Source organism: Bubalus bubalis, chromosome 9, assembly GCF_019923935.1.
Source record: "Bubalus bubalis isolate 160015118507 breed Murrah chromosome 9, NDDB_SH_1, whole genome shotgun sequence".
Taxonomy (NCBI): Eukaryota; Metazoa; Chordata; class Mammalia; order Artiodactyla; family Bovidae; genus Bubalus; species Bubalus bubalis.
The window spans coordinates 27,582,727-27,602,165 of record NC_059165.1 but is presented as its reverse complement, the minus strand read 5'-3'; the positions used below and the strand labels follow the sequence as shown (position 1 = coordinate 27,602,165).

Genomic DNA, 19,439 nt, shown 5'->3' with positions numbered 1-19,439 from the left:
AGTAGGCAGTTACATTCATATTTCTACCTACAGATCATTTGGTAGTCTTATTAGCTACAGTGTAAGGGAGTCTGATTAAAAACTAAGCAGACATTATGGATAAGAGTATGGAGGTTGCTCAGTAAAAATAGAACTACCATCTAAGAGTCCTACTCCTGAGTGTATATCCAAAGAAAATGAAAACACTAATTTGAAAAGATATATGCACCCCAGTGTCATATGCACCCCAGCAGCATTATTTGCAATAGCTAGGATATGAATTTAAGTTTCCATTAAGAGATGAGTCGATAAAGGAGATCTGAAACACACACAATGAAATATTCAGTTTAGTTCAGTTCAGTTCAGTCGCTCAGTCGTGTCCGACTCTTTGCGACCCCATGAATTGCAGCATGCCAGGCCTCCCTGCCCATCACCAACTCCCAGAGTTCACTCAGACTCAGGTCCATCGAGTAGGTGATGTCATCCAGCCATCTTATCCTCTGTCGTCCTCTTTTCCTCCTGCCCCCAATCCCTCCCGGCATCAGAGTCTTTTCCAAGGAGTCAACTCTTTGCATGAGGTGGCCAAAGTACTGGAGTTTCAGCTTTAGCATCATTCCTTCCAAAGAACACCCAGGGCTGATCTCCTTTAGAATGGACTGATTGGCTCTCCTTGCAGTCCAAGGGACTCTCAAGAGTCTTCTCCAACACCACAGTTCCAAAGCATCAATTCTTCAGCTCTCAGCTTTCTTCATAGTCCAAATCTCACATCCATACATGACCACTGGAAAAACCGTAGCCTTGACTAGACGGACCTTTGTTGGCAAAGTAATGTCTCTGCTTTTGAATATGCTATCTAGGTTGGTCATAACTTTCCTTCCAAGGAGTAAGTATCTTTTAATTTCATGGCTGCAATCACCATCTGCAGTGATTTTGGAGCCCAAGAAAATAAAGTCTGACACTGTTTTCCCATCTGTTACCCATGAAGTGATGGAACCAGGTGCCATGATCTTAGTTTTCTGAATGTTGAGCTTTTTAAGCCAACTTTTTCACTCTCCTCCTTCACTTTCATCAAGAGGCTTTTTAGTTCCTTTTCACTTTCTGCCATAAGGGTGGTGTCATCTGCATATCTGAGGTTATTGATATTTCTCCCGGCAATCTTGATTCCAGCTTGTGCTTCTTCCAGCCCAGCATTTCTCACGATGTACTCTGCATATTAGTTAAATAAGCAGGGTGACAATATACAGCCTTGACGAACTCCTTTTCCTATTTGGAACCAGTCTGTTGTTCCATGTCCAGTTCTAACTGTTGCTTCCTGACCTGCATATAGGTTTCTCAAGAAGCAGGTCAGGTGGTCTGGTATTCCTATCTCTTTGAGAATTTTCCACAGTTAATTGTGATCCACACAGTCAAAGATTTTGGCATAGTCAATAAAGCAGAAATAGATGTTTTTCTGAAAGTCTCTTGCTTTTTCCATGATCCAGAAGATGTTGGCAATTTGATCTCTGGTTCCTCTGCCTTTTCTAAAACCAGAGTGAACATCTGGAAGTTCACAGTTCACGTATTGCTGATGCCTGCCTTGGAGAATTTTGAGCATTACTTTCCTAGCATGTGAGATAAGTGCAATTGTGTGGTAGTTTGAGCATTCTTTGGTATTGCCTTTCTTTGGGATTGGAATGAATGACCTTTTCCAGTCCTGTGGCCACTGCTGAGTTTTCCAAATTTGCTGGCATATTGAGTGCAACACTTCCACAGCATCATCTTTCAGGATTTGAAAGAGCTCAACTGGAATTCCATCACCTCCACTAGCTTTGCTTGTAGTGATGCTTTCTAAGGCCCACTTAACTTCACATTCCAGGATGTCTGGCTCTAGGTGAGTGATCACACCGTCGTGATTATCTTGGTCATGAAGATCTTTTTTGTACAGTCTTCTGTGTATTTTGCCACCTCTTCTTGATATCTTCTGCTTCTGTTAGGTCCGTAACATTTCTGTCCTTTATGGAGCCCATCTTTGCATGAAATGTTCCCTTGGTATCTAATTTTCTTGAAGAGATCTCTAGTCTTTCCCATTCTGTTGTTTTCCTCTGTTACTTTGCATTGATCCCTGAGGAAGGCTTTCTAATCTCTTCTTGCTATTCTTTGAAACTCTGCATTCAGATGCTTATATCTTTCCTTTTCTCCTTTGCCTTTCTCTTCTCTTCTTTTCACAGCTATTTGTAAGGCCTCCTCAGATAGCCATTTGCTTTTTTGCATTTCTTTGTCTTGGGGATAGTCTTGATCCCTGTCTCCTGTACAATGTCACAAACCTCAGTCCATAGTTCATCAGGCACTCTATCTATCAGATCTAGTCCTTTAAGTCTATTTCTCACTTCCACTGTATAATCATAAGGGATTTGATTTAGGTCATACCTGAATGGTCTAGTGGTTTTCCCTACTTTCTTCAATTTAAGTCTGAATTTGGCAATATGGAGCTCATGATCTGAGCCATAGTCAGCTCCCAGTCTTGTTTTTGCTGACTGTATAGAGCTTCTCCATCTTTGGCTGCAAAGAATATAATCGATCTGATTCTGCTGTTGACCATCTGGTGATGTCCATATGTAGAGTACTAAGCCATAAAAAAATGAATTTTTTGCCACTTGCAACAACATGGATGGCCTTGAAGGGTGTTATGCTTAGTGAAGTAAATCAGACAGAAAAAAAAACAAATACTGTATGTGTTCACTTAAATATGGAATCTGAAAAATAAAGCTGATGAATGAATGTAACAAAACAGAAACAGACTCATAAATACAGATAACAAATTAGTGCTTACCAGTGAAAAGAGGGATTGAGGGAATGAGCAAAATAGAGAAAGGGGATTAAGAGACATAGACTGCTGCTGCTGCTAAGTGGCTTCAGTCATGTCCGACTCTGTGTGACCCCATAGACGTCAGCCCACCAGACTCCGCCATCCCTGGGATTCTCCAGGCAAGAACACTGGAGTGGGTTGCCATTTCCTTCTCCAATGCATGAGAGTGAAAAGTGAAAGTGAAGTCGCTCAGTGGTGTCCGACTACTACTAGGTACAAAATGGATAAGATGCAAGGATATAATGGACAGCACAAGGTATATAATCCATACTTTATCATAATGGTAATTGGAGTATAATCTATAAAAATATCAAATCACTATATTGTACACCGGAAATTAGTATAACATTGTTAATCAACTATACTTCAATAATAAAAAAAAAAGTTTAAAAAGAGAAAATGGAAACAAAAAATTAACAATGAGAAACAAACAAAGGACATAAAAATAACTCTTGATTAAAGAAATGTAGTGATCCTGAATGGAGAAATTGCACTTTAATTCATATTAGAACTTCCCTGGGACTTCACTGGTGGCTTAGATGGTAAAGCGTCTGCCTACAATGCGGGAGACCCGGGATCAATCCCTGGGTTGGGAAGATCTCCTGGAGAAGGAAATAGCAACCCATTCCAGTACTCTTGCCAGGAAAATCCCATGAACGGAGGAGCCCAGTAGGCTACAGTCCGTGAGATCACAAAGAGTTGGACACGACTGAATGACTTCATTTTCACTACTTTTATATTAGAAATATAAATTCCTTCTAAAATAACTTGAAAATGAGTGTGATTCCAAACCAAATTCCTCGTATATTTTATATATATATATATATATATATATATATTTTTTTTTTTTTTTTTTTTTGCTTTTTGCTTTTGGTTTATCTGAAGTTCTGATATGTGTCATCTTTGCCATGTTCTCTTGGTTAGAATTAGAAGCAAGTCACAGACCTACCCACACTTAAGGGGACGGGATTACACACGGCCTGAATAATTGGAGGGTGGGCAGATTGGGAACAGTCTTAGAGGAAATGCTGAGTACTTTGTAAGCACTCATTTTTCTGCCTGTAATCTTCTGAGGGCTTTTTGTTAGAGTGAGTTCTGAACTTGTTACTGTAGTCCACAAAATCCTGCCTGAATTAGTTTCCTGTCTACCTTTCCAATCCTATCTCTGTTCGCCATCTCAGTTTTCAGAAGGACTTGTTTTGTGCCCACTATATCTAAGCCTACTCTGCCCTCTAGTCGCTATCTTATTACCATTTTATTTTCTTCATTAAATCTACAACTGGGTGAAATTATTATTTGTTCATTGGTGTTGTCAGTCCTCTACTAAAATATAAGGGCCAAGTGAGTAGACAAATTGTTTTTTTTGTTCGAAATAGTTTTTTTTGTCCAATGCCTAGCACATAGTACATACTCAAAAAGTCTGATAAATGAATGAATGAATACATTCTATATTTAACCATGTAAAAAAGGGAATGCTAATTTGAGTCATATATAGCTCCTATCTTTTTGTGGCTTTTGGATTAGTACAAGAAAAAAAAATACAGTATCTACTACTGTAGGCAAGAATCGCTAAGAAGAAATGGCGTAGTGCTCATAGTCAACAAAAGAGTCTAAAATGCAGTACTTGTGTGCAGTCTCAAAAATGACAGAATGATCTCTGTTCGTCTCCAAAGAAAACCATTTAATATCATAGTAATCCAAGTCTATGCCCCAATCACTAATGCCGAAGAAGCTGAACAGTTCTATGAAGATCTACAATACCTTCTAGAACTAACACCAAAAAAAGATGGCCTTTCCATCATAGGGGACTGGAATGCAAAACTAGGAAGTCAAGAGATACCTGGAGTAACAGGCAAGTTTGGCCTTGGAATACAAAATGAAGCAAGGCAAAGGCTAAGTGAGTTTTGCCAAGAGAACACACTGAGGGTCATAGCAAACACTCTCTTCCCACAACACAAGAAATGTCTCTACACATGGTCATCACCAGATGGTCAGTACTGAAATCAGATTGATTGTATTCTTTGCAGCTGAAGATGGAGAAGCTCTGTATAGTCATCAAAAACAAGATGAGATGACTGTGGCCTAGATCATGAATTCCTTATTGTAAAATTCTGATTTAAATTGAAGAAAGTAGGGAAAATGACTGGACCATTCAGATATGACCTAAATCAAATCCCTTACTATTATATAGTGGAAGTGACAAATAGATTGAAGGGATTATATCTGATAGAGTGCCTGAAGAACTAAGGATGGAGGTTCGTAACACTGTACAGGAGGCAGTGATCAAAATCCGACCTTCTTAAGAAGAAATGCAAAAAGGCAAAATGGTTGTCTGAGGAAGCCTTACAAATAACTGAGAAAAGAAGAGAAACTAAAGGCAAAGGAGAAAGGGAAAGACATACCCATCTGAATGCAGAGTTCCCGAATAGCAAGGAAAGATAAGAAAGCCTTCCTTAGTGATCAGTGCAAAAATAGAGGAAAACAATAAAATGGGAAAGACTAGAGATCTCATCTAGAAAATTAGAGATACCAAGGAAACATTTCATACAAAGATGCGCACAATAAAGGACAGACACAGTATGTACCAACAGAAGATATTAAGAAGAGGTGGCAAGAATACACAGAACTATACACAAAAGATCTTAATGATCCAGATAACCACAATAGTGTGGTCATTCACCTAGAGCCAGATGTGCTGGAAGCAAAGTCATGTGGGCCTTAGAAAGCATGACTACAAGCAAAGCTAGTGGAGATGATGGAATTCCAGTTGAGCTATTTCAAATGCTAAGAATGTTGCTGTTGAAGTGCTGTAGTCAATATGCCAGCAAATTTGGAAAACTCAGCAGTGGCCACAGGACTGGAAAATGTCAGTTTTCATTCCAACCCCAAAGAAAGGGAATGCCAAAGAATGCTCAAACTACCACACACTTGCACTCATCTCACATCCTAGTAAAGTAATGCTCAAAATTCTTCAAGCCAGGCTTCAGCAATATGTGAACTGTGAACTTCCAGATGTTCAAGCTGGTTTTAGAAAAAGCAGAGGAACCAGAGATCAAATTGCCAACATCTGTTGGATCATCAAAAAAGCAAGAGATTTCCAGAATAACATCTACTTCTGCTTTATTGACTACCCCAAAGCCTTTGACTGTGAGGATCACAACAAACTGTGGAAAAGTCTTAAAGAGATGGGAATATTAGACCACCCCACCTACCTTCTGAGAAACCTCTATGCAGGTTAAGAAGCAACAGTTAAACCTGAACATGGAAAAATGAACTGGTTCCAAATTGAGAAAGGAATACATCAAAGCTGTATGTTGTCACCCTGCTTATTTAACTTATATGCAAAGTACATCATTTGAAATACCAGACTGGATGAAGGACAAGCTGGAATCAATATGTGAGAAATATCAATAACCTCAGATATGCAGATGACAGCACACTTATGGCAGAAAGCAAAGAAGAACTAAAGAGCCTCTTGATGAAAGTGAAAGAAGAGAGTGAAAAAGCTGACTTAAAGCTCAACATCAAAAAATGAAGATCATGACATCCAGTCCCATCACTTCGTGGCAAATAGATGGGAAAACAATGGAAACAGTAACAGACTCATTTTCTTGGGCTCCCAAATCACTGCAGATGGTGACTGCAGCCATGAATTTAAAAGGCGCTTGCTCCTTGGAAGAAAAGCTATGACCAATCTATACAGCATATTAAAAAGCAGAGACATTATTTAACCCATAAAGGTCTGTCTAGTCAAAGCTATGATTTTTCCAGTAGACATGTATGGACGTGAGATTTGGACCATAAAGGAAGCTGAGCACTGAAGAATTGATGCTTTTGAACTTGGTGTTGGAGAAGACTCTTGAAAATCTTTTGGACTGCAAGGAGATCAAATGAGTCAATCCTAAAGGAAATCATTCTTAAATATTCATTGGAGGGACTGATGCTGAAGCTGAAACTCCAATACTTTGGCCACTTGATGCAAAGAACCGACTCCTTGGAAAAGACCCTGATGCTGGGAAAGATTGAAGGCAGGAGAAGAAAGGGATGAGAGAGGATGAGATGGTTGGATGGCATTACCGACTCAATGGACATGAGTTTGAGTAAGCTGCAGGAGTTAGTGATGAACATGGAAGCCTGGCGTGCTGCAGTCCATGGGGTCGCAAAGAGTTGGACATGACTGAGTGACTGAACTGAATTGAACTGAAGAAAAATGCAAGTAGATTTTGTAATGCTATGTTAATTGTTTATAGAAGTCCTGAATTGAGAAAACACCTATTGATACACATTTGGCAATTTTTCAACTCATCTGTAATAATAGGAGCTGATATTGTGGATAAACATATAACTCAACAGAGAAAAAAGAGAATTAGATCAAGGGTCCTATCTAAGAAATATTACCATTTACGCTGTAAATGAAAGACAGAGAAGCATACTATGAAGATATGATTAGATAAGTGTTATGAGATTTAGTAGAGTGCCAGGAGATCCAAAGTACTGTTTCTTTTTCAGAACCTAATATCAAACTTAAAGTAACAGGTAAATAATAGGCAACCCCTGACATCTACCTACCCTGCTACCCCCAATCCAATTTACTGTTGCTAAAGTCTTTCATGCTAAGTAGCTTCAGTCGTGTCTGACTCTTTGTGGCCCTATGGACTGTAGCCCACCGGGCTCCTCTATCCATGGGGATTCTCCAGGCAAGAATACTGGAGTGGGTTGCCATGCCCTCCTCCAGGGGATCTTCCCAACCCAGAGTTCCATCCCGTGCGTCTTATGTGTCCTGTATTGGCAAGCAGATTCTTTACCACTGGTGTCACCTGTTGATTCTAAATCCACGTATAGAGTATTTTTCATTGTTTATTATAACTCCTAATTAGACTAAGATAAATCTGCTTTTTCCTATATTTTCCATGAACCAAAAGGTTTACCATCTCTATTTCAAGGACATAATGGAATAAACATTTGTAGTCATTTAAAGTAACAGTAACTTCTGAAATTCCCTTATCGCAAAGACATTTGGGCTTTTCATTTCATTTTGCTGATTCCTACTAATGGATTTTGTAATTATGAATACCAAATAATTTGTAGATGATACTTAATATATTATAGCATACAGCATACCCTTAAAATGCTAATAAATTTGTAGATCTATACTAGAACTCAGTGTATTTTTTTTTTAATTTTTGGATTATTGCATTTTGATTGTAAGGACCTACAGGGTCTATACATCTGAAGCCCTGCATATGCAAGTCTTACTTGATCATATAATCATCTTAAGATATTTAAACATTTTAAATAAGGTTTAAGAAATGTGATCAAGAAAATAATTGGAAAGTTGAGATTAATAGTCTCACAATAAAGTTCTCTTATCTGTTTAGAAAGTCCTATGAACATTCTCTTCTCAGTTCCAGCTACTGTGGAAGATAAATATGCCTAGTTGTCAACTTAGGTACGTCACTGGTTTAGAATACTCATTCGTAATATTTTAAATTTAAATCTATAATAACATTTCAAGCAGGTCACAAAACCAAAGAGTTAATGATACAAACATCTTAGTAAAAAATATTATTCTTGATTAAAAATACAGTTGATGATTAATGTAATTAGTCCAAAATAATACAGTTTAGTTTCCTTTTTACTATGTAACTTGACTTGTTTCCTTTATTACTAGAATTTTGTAACTGTGTATTATAACAACTGTGTATTTACAGCTATATGTTTTTCTATAATATAAAAATATCCTGTATTACAAACTATAATGAGTAGGGTTTGCTTTTTAGTGTACACATGTCGAGACACAGCTAAACTTTTTAAACATGTTAATAAATTAAAAGCACATACTGAAAAAAAGGAATTCCATTTGTTTGCTTAGGAATCATCTCAAGATATCTTTATTCCTCCTTTTCCTTTAGGTTTACATCTTGGTTCCCAGGACAGTAACACAGATTAATTCTGCAAGGTTATTTAGACTGCGTTGATAATGTATCAACCTCTTTAGTTGATATGTTCTAAGCAGAGTTCAGCTTACATCTTGAGAATCCTCCTGTCCCCAGAAACAATAAACAATTCCCCTGACATTAGTGTTTCTTTTGTGTATTTTACCGATACTATATATTCTCTTTTATCTGTGTGGCCATTCCAAAGAACCTGAAAACAGTACATATACATTCTTACATTTTTCAAAAAACAAATCTTTTTAGGTTTTATTAAACCTATGTATTATCACAATATCAAGAGCTATTACACAGTCTTTTAACCATGCCCTTTTGCTGAAATTATACTATTCAATAAAATAAAACTGTTATCTCTTAAAAGCTTCAAGATTTCTTAATTTGTATTTAGAGTATCACTGTCCCGATAATTTATTTTACCTGAAATATTATACTTTTATTCTCTTATTAATAAATATCATAGCAGTTTTAAAAAATTTAGGTCTTTTATTGAGCAGTATATGTCCAGAGCTCTATAAGACACTGTGGAAGTTAAGGAAGACATATAAGATATGGTCTCTGATCTCAAAGAACTAAAAATTTAAAGGAAAACACTGCATTTCTGAAGCAACAAGAGAGATACACAGAGGATGAAACTGGGTGAAAAATTGTGTGAGACAAATCTGAATTATTAAGAATAGAGAAGCTAATACAGGCTAAAGTAGATAAAGAGAATTTGATCTGGGCTTTGAAGTGATGGGTAAAAGGGTATGGCATTTAATCTTGCATTTAAAGATGTCCAGACTAAAACACCAGCTAAAGAAAATGGATATGTTTTCTGAAATTGTGAAGTTTTAATGCAAATCAGATAAAAAATGCTTTGTTTGTGTTGCTTGCTAAAATAAATGACAGAGTCAACTAGTGCAACCTAATATGATTGCAAGTATTTAAAAAATTGTTTTGAACTTTTTTGACAAAGAAAAATAAAAACGTAGCTTAATAGATTATAGACTGAGTGAGGTGCCGAGTATAGATCTGTGTACAGAAAATTCACCATAAGGTCTTAAGAACGAACTGCAAAAAAATTTTATTTTTGCCCATTGTGGTTTCTGACTCTGGTTTTACTATTTGAAGTCCTAATTTTATATTGCAGATTATTTTGAAATTACAGAACTAATAAAGAACATCTGTGTTAATAGCTTTACATGTCCAACAAAAAACGAAAGTAAAGGACTTTTAAATCGACACAACCATCCAATGTTACTTTTGTGGGAATTTGCTAACATTTATTTATTTATTTATTTTTAAAAATATAAATTTATTTATTTTAATTGGAGGTTAATTACTTTACAATATTGTATTGGTTTTGCCATTATAAAACACTGGTGAAAGAAATCAAAGAGGACACTAATAGATGGAGAAATATACCATGCGAGACAGCTAACACCTTTTTAAAGTTTCCACTTTTATTTGAAGGATGGTATAAAGATGGGTTGGATGTAGAGTTAGAGCACAGAAATATATATATATTTTTTAATTTTATTTTTTTAATTTTACAATATTGTATTGGTTTTGCCATAAATCAAAATGAATCCACCACAGGTATACATGTGTTTCCCATCCTGAACCCTCCTCCCTCCTCCCTCCCCATACCATCCCTCTGGGTCGTCCCAGTGCACCAGCCCCAAGCATCCAGTTTTGTGCATCGAACCTGGACTGGCGACTCGTTTCATATATGATATTATACATGTTTCAATGCCATTCTCCCAAATCATCCCACCCTCTCCCTCTCCCACAGAGTCCAAAAGACTGTTCTATACATCAGTGTCTCTTTTGCTGTCTCGTACACAGGGTTATTGTTACCATCTTTCTAAATTCCATATATATGCGTTAGTATACTGTATTGGTTGGATGTAGAGTTAGAGCACAGAAATATTTTATGCTTCTCAGTTCATTAGGCCTGATTTGAGGCCCTCTGATAAGACCAGTGCAATTGGGCATGTGGTCCGTTACATCTGTAATAAGGTGGACAGGCAGGAACAGAGGTAGTGAGAGTGAAAGGGCGTTTCCTGCCTTGGTTCTGAACTATGTGAATACAGACAGGATGGTCCAGATGACTCATGTTCGCATACATTCCAGAATTTTTCTACAAAATAAGCAGAATATTTCAAGTAACATATTTTTCTTGGATTGAGTTTTAAATACTTCTTGATTATTTTCATTGTTTCAAATAATGGATGTTCACACCTGTTGCTGCTAAGTCACTTCAGTCGTGTCCGACTCTGTGCGACCCCATAGACAGCAGCCCACCAGGCTTCCCCGTCCCTGGGATTCTCCAGGCAAGAACACTGGAGTGGGTTACCATTTCCTTCTCCAATGCATGAAAGTGAAAAGTGAAAGTGAAGTTGCTCAGTCGTGTCCGACTCTGTGCGACCCCATGGACTTACGCCTACCAGGCTCCTCCGTCCATGGGATTTTCCAGGCAAGAGTACTGGAGTGGGGTGCCATTGCCTTCTCTGTCACACCTGTTAAAGGACCCCAAATTAGTGAATATAATTAGAAAAATAGAAACTGAAAAATGCCTGCCTGCTCTTAAGAAGAAATGACATTTTAAGCTTATTCTACACTGAGCAGCCAAGAAAAAAATTGAAGAATTCTCCTTTGGAATTTTGAATATAAGCATTTGAATGATATTTTGAAAGAAGTTGTTTGTTATTAGTGATTTAAAACTGTTACCTTTATCTTTTGCCATCTTAAATAGGTTAGGGGGTTGTGTTTACCTGTCCATTTGTATTTTACTTCATTCAGGATCAAAATGTGAGCCTGAATATAACACTCAATGGATAATGATTCATTATCCATTGCCATTGTTGCAACTTCCAAGTGATTTAAAAAAAAAAAAATTCTTTCCTTTCTAAATGTCCATCTTAGTCAAAGCTGCCCGACAGTTGTGAAAATGTAAGAATATAAAATCATGGTTTGGGTTTATGTTTTACTGATAATCTATTGTCTAAAAATAAAATATGCTTCATTTTTCTTGTGTATTGACTCAAACAAGTAATATTCTATAGTTGATCTTTATCTTATGTGTGTTTGTTTGCATAAGAGAAGCTTTAAAAGGTTAAATACTCAAATTTACTTTCAATTCTTATATAATTTGCATAGATAAAACTTTCCTATTTAAACTTAAATACTTGTTAAATGGACTCATTATATGTACTTCAAAGCAAGAGTTTTTGGCCATTTGATTTTAAGTTTATGAGAAATAAATCAGATGTGACAAATAGTCTGAGATAATTTCAAACTTCTTATAAGTTTTCCAAGTCTTTTTTGGGTAAAGGTTTAATAATAATAATTATGGTATTTTAAAATGATAATTTAATAATAATTTTACTGTTAAAATTAGAATTCAGTTTAAATTTATAATTTAAAAATTATAATTTTACTATTCTAATTAGAGTTAAGCTCAAATTGCTGAATTTAGGTTTTATATATATATATACACAACTATATGTACTCATTGAAATAAAGCAGAATTTTTCTTAGTCTGTTTCCATTCTTTTAAGAAACAGAAAGAGGTGAGATAAAACAAATTAAAGCATCAAGCAGACATTATGACCTGCTTAGATTTCAAAAACAAAATACATAAATACATACAAAATTTCTTTGTGGCTAAACCAGTATTCTTCAGTCCTTGTATAACATTTATGCCCATAATACATTATTATTATGTGCCCATGAAAATGAAAGAGGAGAGTGAAAAAGTTGACTTAAAACTCAACATTCAGAAAACTTAAGATCATCGGATGGCATCCGATCCTATCACTCCATGGCAAATAGATGGGGAAACACTGGAAACAGTGAGATACTTTATTTTTCTGGGCTCCAAAATCACTGCAGATGCTGACTGGAGCCATGAAATTAAAAGATGATTGCTCCTTGGAAGAAAAGCTATGACCAACCTAGGCAGCATATTAAAAAGCAGAGACATTATTTTGCCAACAAAGGTCTGTCTAGTCAAAGCTATGGTTTTTCCAGTAGTCATGTATGGATGTGAGAGTTGGACTATAAAGAAAGCTGAGTGCCAAAGAATTGATGCTTTTGAGCTGTGCTGTTGGAGAAGACTCTTGGGAGTCCCTTGGACTAAAAGGAGATCCAACCAGTCCATCCTAAAGGAAATCAGTCCTGACTGTTCATTGGAAGGACTGATGTTGAAGCTGAAACTCCAATACTTTGGCCACCTGATGCGAAGAACTGACTCACTGGAAAAGACCCTGATGCTGGGAAAGATTGAAGGCTGGAGGAGAAGGGGATGAGAGATGATGAGATGGTTGGATGGCATCACTGACTCGATAGACATGAGTTTGAGTGAGCTGCGGGAGTTGGTGATGGACAGGGAAGCCTGGTGTGCTACAGTCCATGGGTTTGCAAAGAGTCGGACACGACTGAGTAACTGAACTGAACTAATACAAGAATATAAAAATCCTTTGTTTTCCTTTACATTTTAAGCAAGTATATGTAAATATTTTTCAACATCTAGGAATTCTCAGTATTTAAATCTTTTCACCGAGTTTCTATGATATTAAAACATCTATCCGTGGTTTTAATCTGAAAATTTTAAAGTAAATTGGTAAACGTAATTCATCCAGAAAAGTTTACTCTGTGGGGTTAAACAACTGAATAATCCTAAATTATAGGAATTAACAGAAATGTTTTATGAAGTACCACTCAGATTGCAAACACTAGAGTTTTACTTTAGGACTTTTATTTTTATTTGTAGATTGACTGATATGATTAGTCTCAATTATCAGTAATTAATTATAATAATAATATAAAAATTATAATTAATAATAATAATTAATTAAGAAATTAAGTGTTTCTTAATATATATATAACATATTTATAGGAGTGCTTCTTTAAAAATAAGATACTTTAGAAATATTCCTATCAGTGAATGCCGTAATAGAAACTACTTATCCAGGAGGCTAAATAACAACACAAACCAAAAAAAAAAAAAAAAATTTCTGTACTCTCAATATTGCCACCTACTCAATGCCTTTAGAATCTCTGTTTAGAATTATGTGTAGATTCTGAAGCTAATTCTTCCTCTTACTTGTTGTTTGTTAGCATACTCCTTATGTCAGCAAACAGTTTAACAGGATAGCATAGTGGGATCTTGATTTTATTCCTTTGATATGTTAGATAACCACTCTGAACCTCAGTTAAAATGGATATAATAATAGTTCCATTTTGGTGATGATTAAATGAGTTTATATTTGTGCTATGCTTGAGTTAGACTTCAAGTATAAGATATGATAGCTATATAATTTTAATTGTCATTTAAAATCTTATTTTAGTTATAATAATTCTAATAGTAAGGATAATTATGTGCTGTGTGCTTAGTCGTTCAGTCATATCCAACTCACTGCAACCCCATGGACTATAGCCCACCAAGCTCTTCTGTCCATGGATATTCTCCAAGCAAGAATACTTGAGTGGGTTGCCATGCCCTCCTCTGGTGATCTTCCCAACCCAGGGATTGAACCCAGGTCTCCTGCATTGCAGGCAGATTCTTTACCATCTGAGCCACCAGGGAAGCCTAAGGATAATTGTAGTCATTATTATTAAATCATTGTGTTTTAGTATCTTTATCTACCAAAACGAGGAGAGCCTGTGTCTCTTTTAGAATTCCTTAACTATAATAAAGATGTATTAAACTATTTTATTTTGTAGTGACCTCTAGTAGAAGATTTAAGATATTTTTATATCTTACCTCTACACAAAAGTACTCAAGTTTGACATATGACATTATCATTTATAATTTATAGTAATAAATTATTGGTTTTTGACAGAGAAGTAATTACTGTTCCCAGGTTTATAAATTTAAAACCCTATATTTCTCTTAGATATTACAAAAATTTTGCTCTTTCTTCAGAGATAGCTTTTACTATCAGTATTAACAGAAACTGGAGTTTAGAATCTTCATGTATGGGCCTTCCCTGTTGGTCCAGTGGCTAAGACTCTGTGCTTGCACGGCAGGAGGTGTGGTTTCCATTCCTTGTCAGGGAACTAAGATCCTGTAGGCATGCCATGCAGTGTGGCGCAAAAAAAAAAAAAAGAGTTTTCATGTGAAATTTATTTTATTATTCTGAGTATAAAAGTGAAGGTAGAGTCGCTCAGTCGTGTCTGACTCTTTGCGACCCCATGGACTGTAGCCTACAACGCTCCTCCGTCCATGGGATTTTCCAGGCAAGAGTACCAGAGTGGATTGCCATTTCCTTCTCCAGGAGATCTTCCCAACCCAGGAATAGAACCTGGGTCTCCCGCATTATAGGCAGACGCTTTATCATCTGAGCCACCAGGGAAGATATATAGTGATTTAAAATATGTACTAGACAGTAAAAACAGATGGTAGCATGTTTTTATGGTATTTATGTTGTTTTCATTTCTGCTAAAATGTGAGAGAGTGACTTACCACTTAATTTTTTTTCCCTTAGGTTTTATGTTGATTTATATGATAAACTTTAATAAGAAAGTAGGAGGTTGCCCAGTAGTTTTGTTCACTGTATTTATATCTGGTAAATGCACTATATTTAAATCTTACACCTTTTTTTCCCCTCTCAGAAGAAAAAATATATATTTAAAACTGGGCCACTCAATCTTGATTTTCTCCCAAAACTAATCATGTTTTCTTTTGATCCTAGTTCAGGCTTGGTTCCTTCAAACTAGAGAAAATTGCAAGCCCAGCTGAGGTCATTAGAGAACTTATTTGTCACTGCCTGGACACCATTGCAGAAAGCCAAGCCAAAAATGAGCACCTGCAGAAAGAAAATGAAAGGCTTCTGAGAGATTGGAATGATGTTCAAGGACGGTGTGTACATAATGTGCTTGTATCTTAAGAACACTAAGCTCTTTATATTATTGTAGCTCTAAGTTTATGATTTATACACTTATGCTATATGTAGAGTATCATATATTTAAAACGAAATGTGTCAATGATTATACCTCTACTAAATGTGATTAAACTAAATTATTGGTTGTTATTATACAATATAGGAGAACAGTAACACTTTTAGGTCATTCGTATTTGGGGCACCATCAAACTAATAACAGTAAGAAGTAATGGAACAGTGGGGATCAGAACCCATTAATAGTAAGCAAAGTTTAGGAAGTTTGATATTTATAAGGATTAAAGTGAAAGGGAAGTCGCTTAGTCGTGTCCAACTCTTTGCAACCCTGTGGACTGTAGCCCACCAGGCTCCTCCGTCCATGGGTTTCTCCAGGCAAGAATACTGGAGTGAGTTGCCATTTCCTTCTCCAGGGGATCTTCCTGACCCAGGGATCGAACCCAGGTCTCCTGCATTGCCGGCAGATGCTTTAACCTCTGAGATTAATAATGAATAAAAAAGAGAAATATATAAATAAACATAGTTGATTCCTTATTTGAAATCTTTTTATGAATGACATCTATTTCAGGTGAAGTATGTTTTGGCTCCTGAGAGAAACTTATTTTTTGCAGATTGATTGAAAGTTCATATTCTCAGCATTTTAAAAAGAAGTAGTTGTTACTGCTGGATAAGACATTTGGAAGCCTTTATTTTCCTGATTTTGCCTCTTTAAACAATGAAGAAGAAAGTGACCTATCTTCTCAATTATGCAGTTTTCTCAATTATATCATGATGTAGGCTGGTCCAGGGAATAGCTGTATTACTCTATTATGTACAAGATATTTGAAAGAAATGTATGTTGTGAATATTTGAATCTCTACAAAGACATATTAATATAATATGCATGTATTTGTTAGTATATACATTGTAACATATGAAAGAATTGTGCAGAATATATAAAATAGTAACAATACTCATTATTACATCCAGTATATAAATATTTTTTATCTTTTATTCGATCCATAAACATAAGAATATTTGAACATTTATCAATTTAGGGTCTTTTTAGGGTGCTCACTAATATTGTTCTGTATGTGCATCAGTAAGTAGATGGGGAAGTGTATGAAAAATATGAAGGGTTTTTTTCAGTATATCCTTTTAAATGAGGTTTACTAGAAGAAATAATTTCTATACATTCATTTATATTTATTAATTAATGTAAGGCATGAACCTAACACCTATCACCTAAAACTTGGTTATATTTGACTCTCATTTTTATATTAATAAAGTATCTTGTTTTCTTTTAGTTCTGAATTAATTTTTATCTCCAATTCTATAGTTAGACCAAGTCAAAATTACGTAAATGTCAAGAAACCATACAGAAAAATATGTTATTGTTTCTTTTAAACTTTCTTTTTGAAATTCTTGTTGCTGTAAATTAATATAAAATGTTCTAGAAAGCATGTTTTGGGACTTATACCAGTACTCTGGGTGTATTTTTCTATTTTATATTCAAAATAAATCAAATGAAAGGAGATGTACTCTGGTCGTGATAAGCCATTATTTTAAAAACTCAAAATACCCTCAGGATGATAGGAAATTTTATCCACAAATTGCCCACAAAAATGCAGACTGGGTACTTGGTACTTGAGCAAATTGCTTTAAAATGTCTGCCAGAGGTTGAAAGAGGTATTATCTCATCAGTATTCAACACCACTGCCATAGGATGGAAAGCAGCAGGGAACAAAGATGAGACAGTAGAGACAAATACACCCTGTGCTGTAAGACAGTGTGTGAGGGTACATATAATATGTGTCACACAGATGCTCAGTTTGCTATTTCTGAATTATCCAGAAAATTCTCTTGTGTTATTGTGACAAAAAGTTACCTATTTGATCAAATGCACAGCCATGTAGCTTATCACCAGTCTTATGCTCCATTTATTCTTTTTTTTTTTTCTGAGTACTGGATCACATATCTTTTTCAGGGATTGAAGATGTGTGTTCTTGGAATGGCCCTCCAAACAGAGGAAACAAAATCTACTCCAGAGAATTCTAGGCTCTGGATGTATTCCAGATGTTGGATTAGTAGCTTTACCTAGTTTCCAAATTTGGTTTTCTTTCCTATCACACAGAAAGTGGCTGTTTTAAAGAGTTGTAAATACACCTTGGTCACAGCCAAACTGTATTTCCTGAACTGTTCCCCGTCCAGAGGCATAGTTCACTGGGAAATGAGCGAAGGATTTACAACTACTGCTTCCATAAGGCAGTAGTACTGGTCAAGAGTCTTCAGAGAGATTAGAAATAGGACACAGACATTCGGAGTTAGGTATCTATCCACATAGAAAATAGAGTTGAGGCCCTCTCTTTAGGCCTAGTCACAGGTCAGTTTCCTGGGCCGCTCCTGATTGTCTTATATCAGTGTCCATTCATGATTCCATCATTTCTTTATCAGATTTTTTTTCTAGACTACATGTGCCTGGAGAGCGAAGAGGGGCACAAAATAGTTGTTGAGAATTCACTTAGAAGCTATGGTAGATAGGTCTGAAATATATTTAATAGAGAATTGAATATTTTATGAGCAAAAAGCATATCATGGGAAATGTTTATGTTGTGTTAAGAGGAGAAGTGTGAATTACCAATATGGAAGGTATCTCATTTTTTGTAAAATACATCTTTAAGTAAAGAATAACTAGAAGGAGAAAATTAAATGATACTAGTGTGTGTCTGTGTGGATCACAATAAACTAGAAAATTCTGAAAAAGATGGGAATACCAGGCCACCTGACCTGCCTCTTGAGAAACCTGTATGCAAGTCAGGAAGCAACAGTTAGAACTGGATATCGAACAACAAACTGGTTCCAAAAAGGAAAAGGAGTACGTCAAGGCTGTATATTGTCACCCTGCTTATTTAACTTATATGCAGAGTACATCATGAGAAAAGCTGGGCTGGATGAAGCACAAGCTGGAAACAAGATTGCTGGGAGAAATATCAATAACCTCAGATATGCAGATGACACCACCCTTCTGGCAGAAAGTGAAGAAGAACTAAAGAGCCTCTGGATGAAAGTGAAAGAGGAGAGTGAAAAAGTTGGCTTGAAGTTCAACATTCAGAAAACGACGATCATGGCACCTGGTCCCATCACTTCATGGCAAATAGATGGGGCAACAGTGGAAACAGTGGCTGATTTTACTTTTTTGGGCTCCAAAATCACTGCAGATGGTGATTGCAGCCATGAAATTAAAAGATGCTTTTAATTTGGAAGGAAAGTTATGACCAATCTAGACAGCATATTAAAAAGCAGAGACATCACTTTGCCAACAAATGTCTGTTTAGTCAAGGTTATGGCTTTTCCAGTGGTCATGTATGGATGTGAGAGTTGGACTATAAAGAAAGCTGAGTGCGGAAGAATTGATGCTTTTGAACTGTGGTGTTGGAGAAGACTTGTGAAAGTCCCTTGGCCTGCAAGGAGATCCAACCAGTCCATCCTAAAGGAGATCAGTCCTGAGTGTTCGTTGGAAGGACTGATGTTGAAGCTGAAACTCCAATACTTTGACCACCTCATGCAAAGGGCTGACTCATTGGAAAAGACCCTGATGCTGGGAAAGACTGAGGGCAGGAGGAGAAGGGGACGACAGAGTATGAGATGGTTGGATGGCATCAGCGACTCAATGGACATGAGTTTAGGTGGACTCCGGGAGTTGGTGATGGACTGGAAGGCCTGGTGTGCTGCAGTTCATGGGGTCACAAAGAGTCAGACATGACGGAGCAACTGAATTGACAGAACTTAAGTGTGTGT

The 19,439-nt window shown here is 36.3% G+C and overlaps 1 protein-coding gene across 8 annotated transcripts in view; it reads left to right on the top strand.

The window, feature by feature from the left end:
• The window catches only part of XRCC4 (X-ray repair cross complementing 4), a 304,283-nt gene that overhangs the window by 117,285 nt on the left and 167,559 nt on the right, over window positions 1-19,439 (top strand). For all 8 annotated transcript variants that reach the window (XM_025292255.2, XM_044947333.1, XM_025292256.2 and 5 more), the window contains exon 4: window positions 15,459-15,625. In XM_025292255.2, coding sequence (XP_025148040.1) covers window positions 15,459-15,625 — 167 coding nt within the window. The remainder of the gene's footprint in view (window positions 1-15,458; window positions 15,626-19,439) is intronic.